At 33.1% G+C, this 13,494-nt stretch overlaps 1 protein-coding gene across 1 annotated transcript in view; it reads left to right on the top strand.

The window, feature by feature from the left end:
* Positions 1-13,494, top strand: part of LOC109055844 (1-phosphatidylinositol 4,5-bisphosphate phosphodiesterase beta-1) — a 69,934-nt gene that overhangs the window by 7,043 nt on the left and 49,397 nt on the right. Inside the window, 1 exon segment of the mRNA XM_042773369.1 lies at positions 6,329-6,537. Within this exon segment, the coding sequence (XP_042629303.1) occupies positions 6,329-6,537 (209 nt within the window).

The raw sequence follows: 13,494 nt of genomic DNA, 5'->3' as shown, positions 1-13,494 counted from the left end.
CATTAACCTTAAGTGTTCTGAGCATTAAAACAAGACATTATAAATATACATCTCATCAGAACGAAACAGTTCGTTTTATCTAGTGTGGTGTCACTTTCCAAAGTCTGTCCGGAGGGAATGAGGTTGAGTCTTTTGTCCAGATGGAGCACCGACAGCCAAATGCTCACATAGCCTCAGAGTCTGGCTTATAGAGATGTCCCACTTTAAATGAGTGGTTTTCATCCAAGTATAGATGATTTCCCATTTTAAGTGTTCCAGAGTTTATCCTTCACTTTTTTTGCGTTTGCATTAATATTTTTAACATGAAAATAAAGCCCTACTGTTCATTCAGTGTTGATCTTGACTGAGGTACCTGGAGCTACTGAGCTGATAAACAGCATCTAATAGATGGTGCTCAACAGTAATTGTGTTGAAATGATCTGATGGAGTTAAGTGTGGGCGAAGAGAACAGGATGTCACGTTGTATTAAAAGCATACAGCATTGCTGTACAGGATGCCAGACAATGACATGAATCACAAGAATCACAAGCACGTTTGGTAAGATAACATCAGTTCCATTCTGTGTCAGAAAGCACAATCGTATCTTAATATGGAAAATTAAGGCCACTGAGCTGATAAAACCAGAAAATGAAGTGCTCACTTGCCATGACAATAAATTGGAGTTGTGGAATTTGCACTTGTTCATTTTTTATATTTATTCACCTCTTTTGATGAACTTAAAATGTATTTTTAGACAGAATTATACATGAAATCAAACTGCCCCTGTCCACTTTCTTAATGCATGTTACTGGTCTTGAATATTATTTAAATCTTTTTTTATTATTATTATTATTATTATTATTATTATTTTTTTTTTCAAGAGCTAAACTGGGCAGGGAAAAAAAAAACAGATTTTCAAACTGAAATAATATTTTCTAATAAAAAGTAATAAAATATTAAAATAGAAAAAATAAATACTGAATTAAACGTAATAAAATTTTGAAGTAGAAATACTGAAATAATATTTTCTTGTAAACAGTGTTATTTTAGTATCATTGAGATAATATTATATATAATATGAGAAATGTTGCCTTGCAACTAGATCAAATTAATATTTTTATTTTATTTATTGAACAATTATTTTAATGGTTTAAGATCTGTCTGTCTGTCTACTGTATCTAATTCTTCTGATGTATTTATTTAATGTATTTATTTTTCTAATATATTTATTTATTTTATGTGTCTAAGGTAATTATTTATTTTTCTAATTGTATATATATTTTTATCTAATTCATTAAACAGGAAGTGAGGTCATATGATTTTATTTTATTTTTATAAGTTAAAATGTGACTTGGACATGAGTGTGAACTCAACAGGAAGTGAGGTCATATGAGATGTAGATTTGGAATCATAAGAATAAAACACCCCCCTCCCCTCCCCCTTCCATATAATAAAAAAGAATCCATTATTATTCAGTCGAGTGCAAGTGTATTGCAGCAAACTTTAGCATTACTCATGTCAGTTTGTGAAAGCAGCAGTGAGTAACATCAGAATAATATTCATCTGAGTGACTCAATCTTCAGATACCAGATGGTATTGAATAAAATGTTGCTAATTGTGAAAAGCTCACAGGACGTCCAAAATACATAGATATTGATATTGGCTGAAACCAAAACATTTCCAGGTCACATTTTACCTCAGAATATAATGGGGAAAAAAAGAGTAGATATGTAATGTGTGTGTGTGTGTGTGTGTGTGTGGGCATTGTATCTGTGTTTGTGTGTGTGTGTATAATATATATATATAGATATATATATATATATATAATATATATATAGATAATATATTATATATTATATATATACTATATATAATATATATATATATATATAGATATGTATGTATATGTATATATAATATATATATATAATAATTAGATTATTATTATTATTCATTATTATTATGATACTATATATATATATTTTTTTTTTTGAAAGTGTAGGACATAAAATGTGCCTAATATGTCACACAATTGAAAATAATATCATGATGAAATAAAATATTAATAATTTCTTATCTAATATTTTATATATATATATATATATATATTAATATATTATTATTATACTATATATATAGCTATCATATATATATATACCACACAAACACCATTATATATTTTGACTTATTAAGCAAAGTGTTAGATAGAATAGTCTATATATATTATATATATAGAAATTGGAAAAATACAAAAATACAAAATGGTAGTGTTTCTTATCCTGTCTAGTGTTTTTTTAGTGAATATAAATATTAGTAAATACACAATAAAATTCTTAATGGCCCTTCTATGGGATTTGTTTATTATTTATCTTATTTGATTTTATTTTTTTTTTTAATATTAAATTTTTTTTTCCTTTTACCTTTTCTTTTTGGGATGAAATATGGCTTGAACTCATAGCTGGATCAGGTTTTACCCGGTCTGTTTATATAATATATAAATAAACTTATATATATCTATATAACTATACTATATAGATAATTACTACATATATATTAACAAATCTACTTGCCAAATCAATGAGAAGCAATGAAAATAAAAACCTGAACAGTTTTTCTCCTGTCCATAAAATACGCACCAGAATTCCACAGAACAGGCGCCCTGTTGCCCAGATAGTTAATATAATGTAGCATCCCCCATGTATTGTTAATGCAAACCCAAGCCATGTATTTGAATCAATACACAGAGTTTCTATATTTAGCAGCACTGCAGGCCGGATTGTCGCCACTGAGAGTCGAGCAAATCATGACAGTCACTTACAACCGGCTCCATTATTGAATATCGTAGCAGGTTTGTGAGTTTTCTGTGGATGGAGAGTCAACAGAGAGCGGTTTGCTCTGCTGAACTAACAGATTATTTGATCATGTAGTTTCCCTTCACAATTGGGGGCATTTTCAGCAGCGTGCAGAAGCAGGAGATCTGAGCTCGTGGCTGACGTCACTTCGGCAAGCTGATTTTTCATAGATGATCTGTTGCCTGTCTTCAAATTGCTTTAGCCCAACTCCCCATCATAGACCACCTCCATGCTCTGTTGCCATGGCTCTGGTGAAGCTCCTGCCACCATACACGGATTTTCATAGATGAACCGGCTGAGTGAGAGATGCTTTCATTATTCAGATAGCCTTGGCACACACTTGAAATTTTCATAAATATTAGATAGTCATAAAATGGGAAAACTATATTGAAAAAATAGCAACTGCAATGCATTGCATCATAATTGCATGCATGCAGGGACATTTCACGTGTTCGGAAAATGCACAAATTTACATTTGCATTGTTCGGTTTCTCGTCAATGTCATTTCTGCATGTTTTCATTTCAGATTTAGTAAATGTGAGTTGAGTTGAAAATGACCTCGTGGCCGAGTGAATATTAGAGGAGATGTGTTTCTTGTCCTGTGTTAGTGTTTTAGGTCAAAGCCCAAAAATGACATCCTGGGAGTCTTTGTATATTCTCCTGCAGTCTGCTGTCCTCCTGTGTTCATAGAAGTGTGTCACGCACACAAAAGCATGTCAGTGAGGGCTGGGGATTGCAACCCATCCAAAATGTCTAGAAATCAACAGAAATATATTATAGAAATAATGAAAATGGATGTATCTTCAAACATAATTGGTTATTTGTATTCATTTCTCATGTAGAAAGTATAGAAAATATAGATAGTGTTCGTTGTTTGATCACAGATATGGATTTTTTTGAAAGGACAGTAGTGTTGGGTCTGAATCCACCTTGTCGAGTCCAAGATGAGTCCTAGATCTTAACGAGTTGAGTCATGTTACACATGATGTGGATTCATCTGTATGAAAAATTCTTGAGTCCAAAATGTCCGAGTCCATGTCAAGTTCCAAGTTCATTCATCATTGCAGTCTGAGTACCCCAACTCTTAAGGCCAATAATTTACAATAATGCACAGTAACACAGATATATAACAGATATATATATATATATATATATATATATATATATATATATATATATATATATATATATATATATATATATATATATATATATATATATAGTATTAAACATATTACATCTAATATCTGTTTCTTTCAGACATATCTTTTGTATGTGTATTAGTATAGAGATTTTAAAGTAATTAATCCTGCAAGTTACGCCAATAGGTGGCGCCAAGGGACAGTTTTTTTTTTTAATGGATGAGTCAATATAATTGATTCGTTCAAAACACGGATTCATTCAGGAGTCAGTGAATCATTCATTCAACCGATTCATTCAAACATACTGATTCATTTGGGAATAAAAAAGAAAGTTGCTCTTCTGAGTGAGTCATTGAATTGTTCGCTCAAATCACCCGCTCGAAAAAAAACAAAAAAAAGTCATCCACCTCAAAAACCATACTTCTCAGATGTTTGTCTGGTGTTGTCTGGAAACTATGTTCGGTTGAATGCGAACAAAAAAAACAGTCTGTAACTTGAGCTCATAAAACAGCATGCATTAGGAAAATAAAGGAATTAGATAAATGTGGTTTAGTTTTTAGAGTATGATGTCACATTACAGGGGCACTGTTGTGTCAAGTACCCATGTGTTGCAAATGTTTGTGGAGCATATGAGGACGTTCAGGTTTTACCGTCATAAAAATAATGTTCTATTTTTACCTTCCAATCACTGCTGTGTTGCATAAATGAGTATAAGGAGCAAATGCCTCTTTGTTTTGTTCCAGCTCAGTTGTAGCTCGGTCATGCCAGCAGAATGCCGTCAGCTTTGGTTTCTGCTGCAGCTGTCAGAAATCATATCCATCAGCATGTCCATTACAGACTGCAGACGCAAATAACACGGCGCTCTGGCCCTGCATCATTTCCTTACCAGTGTATTCTAACGGGAGTCTTTCATTAATTTCTTTGATCTAGATCTGTGCGCGTGAGGTAGTCACTACATTTTATGTCTGTTTATTGTATTTGATACATCTTGTTTTTCCTCGTCTGGCTTTTGTGCTATTTAACCTAATATTGATTCAGTTCAACAGCATGAAATTGTTTTTATGAGCTGTGGCATAAAATCTGCCCCTAATATTGATTCAGTTCAACAGCATGAAATTGTTTTTATGAGCTGTGGCATAAAATCTGCCCCTCCTTTGCTTGGATTTCAGGAAACAATCTAGTGCTGGACAAACCTACATCGGAGATGCACGCCCAAATCTGCTAGCCCAAAACGCCAAAGGTAAGACTAGTGTATTCAATCCATCCTGCTATTATTAACCAAACAAATACATCCGGGCCCAAATCTGCTAGCCAGTGCTACAGTAGTTCCATCATGCTATATTAAAATAAGAAAAGGAAAGTTCACCCACACCTCTGACTCTTAAATATAACTAACAAAGATCATTATGCTGCTTGATATTGGATTGTAAAAATGGATTGTGAGTGGAGGCGTATCTTGTAAACGTGAATTCGCTCAGTTCGAGAGTTGCGCGTTTTTGAGCCGGTAGGCCCCTACCAAAGATCTATTCTTCTAGCAATTAAAAAAATTTTTGAAATGTAAAAAACAATTTAAAAAAGAGATCTTACTCTTCAATCAAATTTGATAATTCTTCTAAAATTTCTATATAAAACTTATAAACAAATGTTCTTCCACTATCATTAATAGAATGTTTATATCGACATTAATAGAAATGGGTTTCGTGGCATAAAATTAGACACATATATTGTTGTTATCATTGTTCATGGAATGTTGTTTTGAACGTTTTCGGAATGTTCAGAGAACGTTCAATAGTAACGTTTCCATAATGTGTGCAAAAAAATAAAAAAAAAATAATACCTTAACTTAACGTACAAACAACAAAAAAAAAAATGTTTTTAACGATTTGATTGTTAATGATCTAAATGGGAATGTTAGCAAAACATTCTTAGAACATATTTTTGTTAGCTGGGTCACGTTCGTGTACCTTAGTGTTTTTATCCTTCAGAAATCAAATATTTTCTGTGTTTTGGTTCATCTGAGAGTTGGTACCTTAGTGTTTTTATCCTTCAGAAATCAAATATTTTCTGTGTTTTGGTTCATCTGAGAGTTGGTTGGTTGAAGAGATTTTTGAGATGCCTGTGGACTAAATGAATGAGAAAAAGCGTGAAGTAAAAGATATCTACTGAGAAGAAGTATAGATCGGCACGTCTAAGCATCGTTGGAGCATGTGTGGAGAATCACACAAGTCTAATCTTGCTAGCGTTGTCCCCCCCTTCATTCAATCGTCTCATTTCAAGGGTATACTGCACGTTCCTTGGGTAAAGGAGGTTTAGCCATACTCTACGGCAGCGTGCTCTGTTTTTTTTTCCCCCCAGGCCTTATGATCAAGGTTAATAGTATCTTGTGGTTGGATAAGCATCTCTCTTATGAAGAGGTAGTGGTCTGTGCAATCTGGTGGTGCAATGGCCACAGGCAGACAGACATCTGCACCCACGAATATAGCTGGACCCGCGCCGGTCAAATATGGAGCCCGTGGGGCGGGCGGGTCGCCCAGGTGATACTCTTTCCTGGAGCGGCTTCACGGGTAAGGGTGATTTGTGTCTGTGAAATGAGGAGAGGGCGGATGTTGACAGCGGGTCTGTTTCAGTCTTGAGTTTATGCTGTGCATTCATTGATTTCAAAGCGTTAAAATCATCAAAATGATTTCAGTCTTGAGTTTATGCTGTGCATTCATTGATTTCAGTGTGGTTGGTTCATCAGAAGGATGTAGAGGAAAAAGGCAGGGGTTTGTGAAAGCGTTAAAAGGGGTCATATGATGCTGCTAAAAAGAACATTATTTTGTGTATTTGGGTGTAATGAAATTGTGTTTTATGCGGGTTTTAAAGGTTATTAAAAAAACACAGTACTGTAACATTATTGGTTTTCTCCTCTATGCCCCGCCTTCTGACAACAGCGTCGATTTTTACAAAGGCTCAACGCGCTCTGAAAAGTGGGTGTGCTCTGATTGGCCAGCTATCTCAGTGACGTTGGTGATTGGCAGAATATCTCAAGCGTGTGACAGGGGGGGGGGGGGGGAAATGTTTACGCCTCTTAACAGTATTGTGATGCCCTGCTGGCCGGTAGCGAAACGAGACATAAACATTAAGCCCCATTGATAAACGAGTGATATGAAAAGAACATTGATTTCTAGTCGTAGTCTTCTTTTGGAAGGCCAAACAACAAGTAGTTTCGTTTTCTCAACTAAAACAGCGGTCACACCCCGCGGCCTTGAGTGAGCAGAGGATGGAGGCTTAGACGTGAATCGCGGCTGGGGGCAGAGGCGGCGGCTTGAGTGGATTCTACAAAGGAGCATACCTTGGTCTTGCAGAGCAACAACATGTGACGTCCCGGGCTTGGACGGTTGTGAAAGTCCATTCGTGATCCACAGTGCAAAGTTGATGTATTTCCTCCATCGCGGCACAGCACGGGATCAGCTCCAGGCATGACGAAGTGGCGATATCTTCATCTTTTGGAAGGACCAAACCAAAGTTAATTGTCGCTTTGACCGTGAAAAACACAACACACACGTCTATACAACATGGCGGTGGCAACAACAATAACTTTCACACGAATAAAAGTAATGCCTTAGTTGCATTTCATTGTGTGAACATCTGGCGGTGTGTAGGCAAATCTTCACCATATAGTGGACATAGAGACCCCCTGTGGGGGCCATGTGTTAGAAATGAGCCGTTTCAGGAGGGCGGGCGTGGAGGAGTATGTACTTTTTATAAGAATATAGCTCTTTGGATGTGAGATTTGAGATCTTTGCAAAACTTCCAATTCTTCTTATGCACCAAGAGCTTGTAACAGTTCAAAGAGAAAGGAAAATCTGAAATCGCATCATATGACCCCTTTTATCAAAATGTAACAGGTTTTATCTTTTGTATCTGGTGGTCTAGATGTGGTTTCCAGTTTCAGTGACTTGTATTTTATATTCAAAGATACTTGTTTCATCCCAAAATTAAACACAAGAAATAAAAATATATTATAATTTTTATAATTAACTTGAAAAATAAAATGATAAAATATTTATAATTATATTATGCATAAAATAATATTATAAAAAAGCAAGAGTTAGTGAAAGTGGTAGATTGTGCAACCAAAATGTAAAAAAGCAAGAGTTAGTGAAAGTGGTAGATTGTGCAACCAAAATGTAAGAAAATAAAAACTTTTGCAGCATTTTTGGTGTATAGTTTTCCAGTTTCTTTAATTTTATATTCATAGATACTCTGGTTTTATTGCAAAATTAAAAGAATGAATTAAGAATATATTCACATTTTCATAAACAATTTATAATATAAACATAATAAAGGAATTATTTTATATATTTTTTTTGTATTATTTTTTTTTATATATTTTTTTATTATTTTTTATAAAGTACATGAACAGGCAACAGGCAAGGCTTGAAACAGGCACACATAGTTTAAAAAATGCAAGGAAAAAATGTAAAGGAAAAGGGCAAGGGGTTGTGAAAGTGGTTGGTCATGTAACCACAATTTAACAAAATTTTAACTTTTGTATCTATTTTAGGTGGTCTAGACGTGGTTTCCAGTTTCAGTTACTGGTATTTTATATTTATAGATGCTTGTTTTATCCCAAAATTAAAAGAAAGAAATAAGCAAATTGTATGTGTGTGTGTGTGTGTGTGTGTGTGTGTGGGTGTGTGTGCGCGTGTGTGTGTATGTATATATATATATATATATATAATATATATATATATGTGTATATATTATATGTTTTATTTTTTATTAATAATTTATACAATTTAATAAAAAATAGAAAATTAATTATTTTATATTATTAATTTTATTTCATGTTTTTAAAGAAAGTGTTTGTTGGACCATTGGAATTTTTGGTATTTTAACATTCGCTTTTATATGAGTTATTCATTTCTCTACATCTTCTTGTACTGCGGTGGTCAGAGTGAATATTGCGGTCTCTCTCTCTGTTCCTGCGCTGGCTTGTAACTGCGGGTGTGGTCAGACGGATGAATATTTGCAGGTCTCTCATCTCTGTTCGCTGCGCTGTGTATATAAAGCATCTCTCTCTTCTCGGAGTGTGCGACGTGTGTCCATGACTTGAGAGTGATTCTGGGAAAGCGCAGTGGTGGCTGGTGTCAAAGGCAGCTGAATAAATCTTGTAGCGGCGGTTTATACTGAGGGCATCCACGAGCCACAACAAAACTGTCCATCCCCCCTTTGATGGAGAGGTCCACGCCATTTTTACACGTACTGAGAATGCGGGCCGCTGTCTGCGTGTGCGAGATGGATACGCGGGTGCTGCAATTTCAACTATCCGCACCGTTATTTTTTTTCAACCACTAATACATGACTCCTGTATCTTCTGGCGAGCTTTTTGTCCAAACCTTTTTTCACACACCCTTTGTCTGTTCCAGGCTGGTGCTTTTTTGAATAAACATATTTGGGTTGTTGTGTGGTAGGGCGCCCCTGAGTGCGACTATTGAATTTGTTGAGTGTTAAATTGCATTTTAGTAAGTTTATATAGCACATTGAAATGTACACTTGATGTATTAGAGTTCCAGTTAAAGGGGTGTATATGATGCTTTTTTTAAAAGCTTGAGTATTTTTGTGTATTGGTGGTGTAACAGAATATGTCGACATGCTTTAATGTTCAAAAAACAAATTTTTCAAATACTGTACATTATTGTAGGTCCTCTATGCCCCGCCTCTCTCAAACACATCCCCCTTCTGACAGTCCCTCCTTCTGACAAGCGCAGTTTGCTCTGATAGGCCAACTGACCCAGTGCATTGTGATTGGCCAAGCACTGCAAGCACTCGTCGGAAATTTAACACGAAAAGGCAACAGAATCGTGTGACAGACACAGTGATGAAGCTCCTATGTGTTTGCAGTACACAAGCCACGGACGGTTAAGACAGCTGATTCCACTGTGTGACCCTCTCTCTCTCTCTCTCTCTCTCTCTCTCTCACACACACACACATGCGCACACACACACACATACACGACACGCAAAACTCACGCATTTGAACAGTCAATAGCAAATACTTAAACTAATAACAAAACATACTTACAATAGCCGATTCAGAAGCGCCATATTGTCGTAGCAAAGTCAGAATTACCTCCTCTCATTGGTTCACGAAACAGTCGTCCATAAAATGTGTTGCTGTTCTGTTGTAAGTAATCTTGAAGCTTCCTAAATGCATCTATTCTTTCAGAAGGCCAAATAAAGTGCTTTTGCTTTCGACCAAGATACACACAGCATCTGATCCTGACATGACTGCTCACAACACTGTGTTACTGAAACCAGCCACTCTTTCTTTTGCGTCCAATGTGAAACATTGGGCGGCATTACAAAAATATTTCCACACAGTGATGTAGAGAATGTGGGGGCGTGTTCAGAACGAAGCCGTTTGTCTTTGCAACTGGCAGAGTCTTAACTTTGATAAAAAAATATTTCTTTGGATTTGAGACTTTAGTCTTTGCAACTTTACAGATCTTCTTCATGGACCAAGAGCTTGTAACACTCCAAAGAGAAAGGAAAAGTTGAAATCGCATCATATGACCCCTTTAAAGTTATAAAAATTAACCAATATTGTGAATCACCATCTTCATGATTTATATAGGCATTTTTTATGCATATAGGGTAATTTCAGAAAAAAATCTGTACTGTAAATATCAGATATTTATAAGTGTTTATATATGTAAAAGTATAGAATAATGACCTGGGATTAATTTATACTTATTTATATATTCCCTGATACATGTTTATATTTTTAGTAAGTGTTAGACTTATGATTTAGGATTATTAATTAATAATTTTTTTTACAATTATAATTAATTTATTAATACTTTTAAATAATGCATTTTAGTAAAATATAATACATTGTTATTATTATTATTATTAAATAATAATAATATTGTGAAAAAAATTAACAAAAACAACAACAAAAACAAAAAAAATAATAATAACAACAATAATAATAATAATAATAATAGGACACTGTAATAAATGATAATACATTTATTACAATATAAGTAAATGTATATATTTAAAAAAAACTACATTTACTTGGATTTATCACAGGTTCAAAAATAAAATAAAATTAAATAAGCAGCAAGAACTGTTTCTTGCATTGATAATAAATCAGCATATTAGAATGATTTCTGAGGATCATGTGACACTGAAGACTGGGGTAATGATGGTGAAAATTCAGCTTTGATCACAGAAATAAATTACATTTTAAAATATATTCACATAGAAAACAGTTATTTTAAATTGTAATATTTCACAACATTACTGTTTTAATTGCATTTTTATTCAAGTAAATGCTACCTTGGTGGACAGTAGAGACTCTTTTATCTATCTATCCTCTTTTCCTTACTTTATGGCAAGTCATCAAACTCTACTCTAATCTTCTGTTTTATTCATCCCAGAGTAGCAGGTTACTTCTAATTGCAAGCTGTTTAACTAACTTTTTTTATTAAGAAAGAAATCGGAGTGTTTTTTAATCACTAATGCGCTGAGACCATGAAAAATATCCTGCTGCTTTTGTTTGCAATTGCTTTTTTTATGTGAGCTATTAAAGATGTGTTGTTAATTGAAAAGAAGAAAGATGCCATTGATTTGTTGTGCACTTGTAAAACAGACAGCAGATGAATACAGAAGAGAGCAGAGGAAATCTTTCAGGATTCTTGTTAAAGCACACGGCGAGAACAATAGCATCCTGTTAATTACTCCATTGAAAAACGGAGAAGATAATGAGACGGTTATGTCATAAATGTATATGATTCATATTAAAACCAATCACAATATCTCGAGCAGTAGTGGGTCATCTGTATGCGGCCAACTGTTGAAAAGCAACCAGAGCTTTGCTAATGGCGCTGCTGCAGGTAACGGCCATATGCTTTGTGGAAAGTTCTGTTCTCATTCTGCGGTAAGAGTCTCAAAGTGAAGTCTGCAGCTTGTCCAAGCATGTATAATAGCACACATACACTATTTATGAAGTGCAACTTTGCTTAACAGTTGCGCCCCTTATTCTTAAAAAGTTCAAATAAAAATTAAAATTCTGTCATTATTTCTTACGTCTGTTACTGTAGTTGTCCGTTAGTTGTAGAAATATTTATAAAAGAAACATGTTTAAATTTGTTAGTGTTTATATGTGTAATAAGCATAGACTTAAGACTTAGGATTATGAATTTTCTAATAATAATACTGTAATATTATTTTTTAATACATTTTAATAAATTGTTATACATTTATTATTATTAAATGCTATTTTTATTACAAATTAAAAATGTTACTAAACATAAATTTTAAGAAAATATTTAATAAAGTGTATATATATATATATATATATTTGTTGGTATATATATATATATATATATATATATATATATATAATGATTAAATGTTATGATGTATATTTATAAATATAGACTTGTAATTTAGGATTATTGATATTTCTAATATACTGATACTTGTTGTTGTTGCTATTAAACATTTAGTAAATTTAAATACATTTATTATTATTATTTATTATTATTATTATTATTATTATTATTATTATTATTATTATTATTATTATTTGCAAATTCAAAATATTATGTAAGTGAATGTATATATTTAAAAATATGTCTAGTGTTTATATATTAAATTATTACAATTATTTTTTTAAAATATATTTACATAGACTTATTACTTAGGATTGTCATTATTAGTATAATTTTGATTAGTAAATCAAAAATCTCCATCTCTCAATATATATATTGAAACATATTATATTTGTTTTATAGTAATATAGTTATTATTTGTAGTTCATAGGAAGTGTTTATATATAAAATTAATAAATGTTTTTATATATAAAATGAATTATTTGTAATTATTATATAGACTTATGACTTTATGATTAATAATAGCAATCATATTTATTATTATTATTATTATTATTATTATTATTATTATTATTATTATTATTATTATTATTATTATGCATGATAATAAAGTATAGTCAATTTATATAAACGTATAATCATAATAATAATAATTATTATTAATATTATTGTCATTATTATTATAAATTCAATATTAAGTCATACATCTGTACTTATAAATGCTGTATAATACTTACACTTAAATCTAAATAAATATTTGTATTTTTTTTAAATATAAAAACATTTTGGCTGAACATGAGGCCAGCTGGAGTTATTTTTATGAAGCTGTGATTTGAGTTGATTTCTTTGCTGCATTGGTTTGTGCTGCTGTGTGCGTTGCAAATAAACTGCGCTATCAGTGGGGGCAATTTGCTCTTACTTGAGTCTTTTCCATGCAACAGCATATATTTTGAGTTAGACTAAAGACCCGGCCCTTTTTTCTTTGGGCACTGAGCCGTTCAAGCGTGCAGCAGATAGAATTAGAGTCCTTCTGCTGCAGCTTCCGCCCACTCGCAGGTTTACCCCGCAGACTTCTCACACTCACGTGTTACCGCGGTAAAACTCTCATGAGCCTGTGCGTGTGTGTAATTA

The sequence above is a fragment of the Cyprinus carpio genome, chromosome A17 (genome assembly GCF_018340385.1).
Source record: "Cyprinus carpio isolate SPL01 chromosome A17, ASM1834038v1, whole genome shotgun sequence".
Classification (NCBI taxonomy): domain Eukaryota; kingdom Metazoa; phylum Chordata; class Actinopteri; order Cypriniformes; family Cyprinidae; genus Cyprinus; species Cyprinus carpio.
Note: the sequence above shows the minus strand (reverse complement) of the source record. Positions and strands in the feature narration are given on the sequence as shown.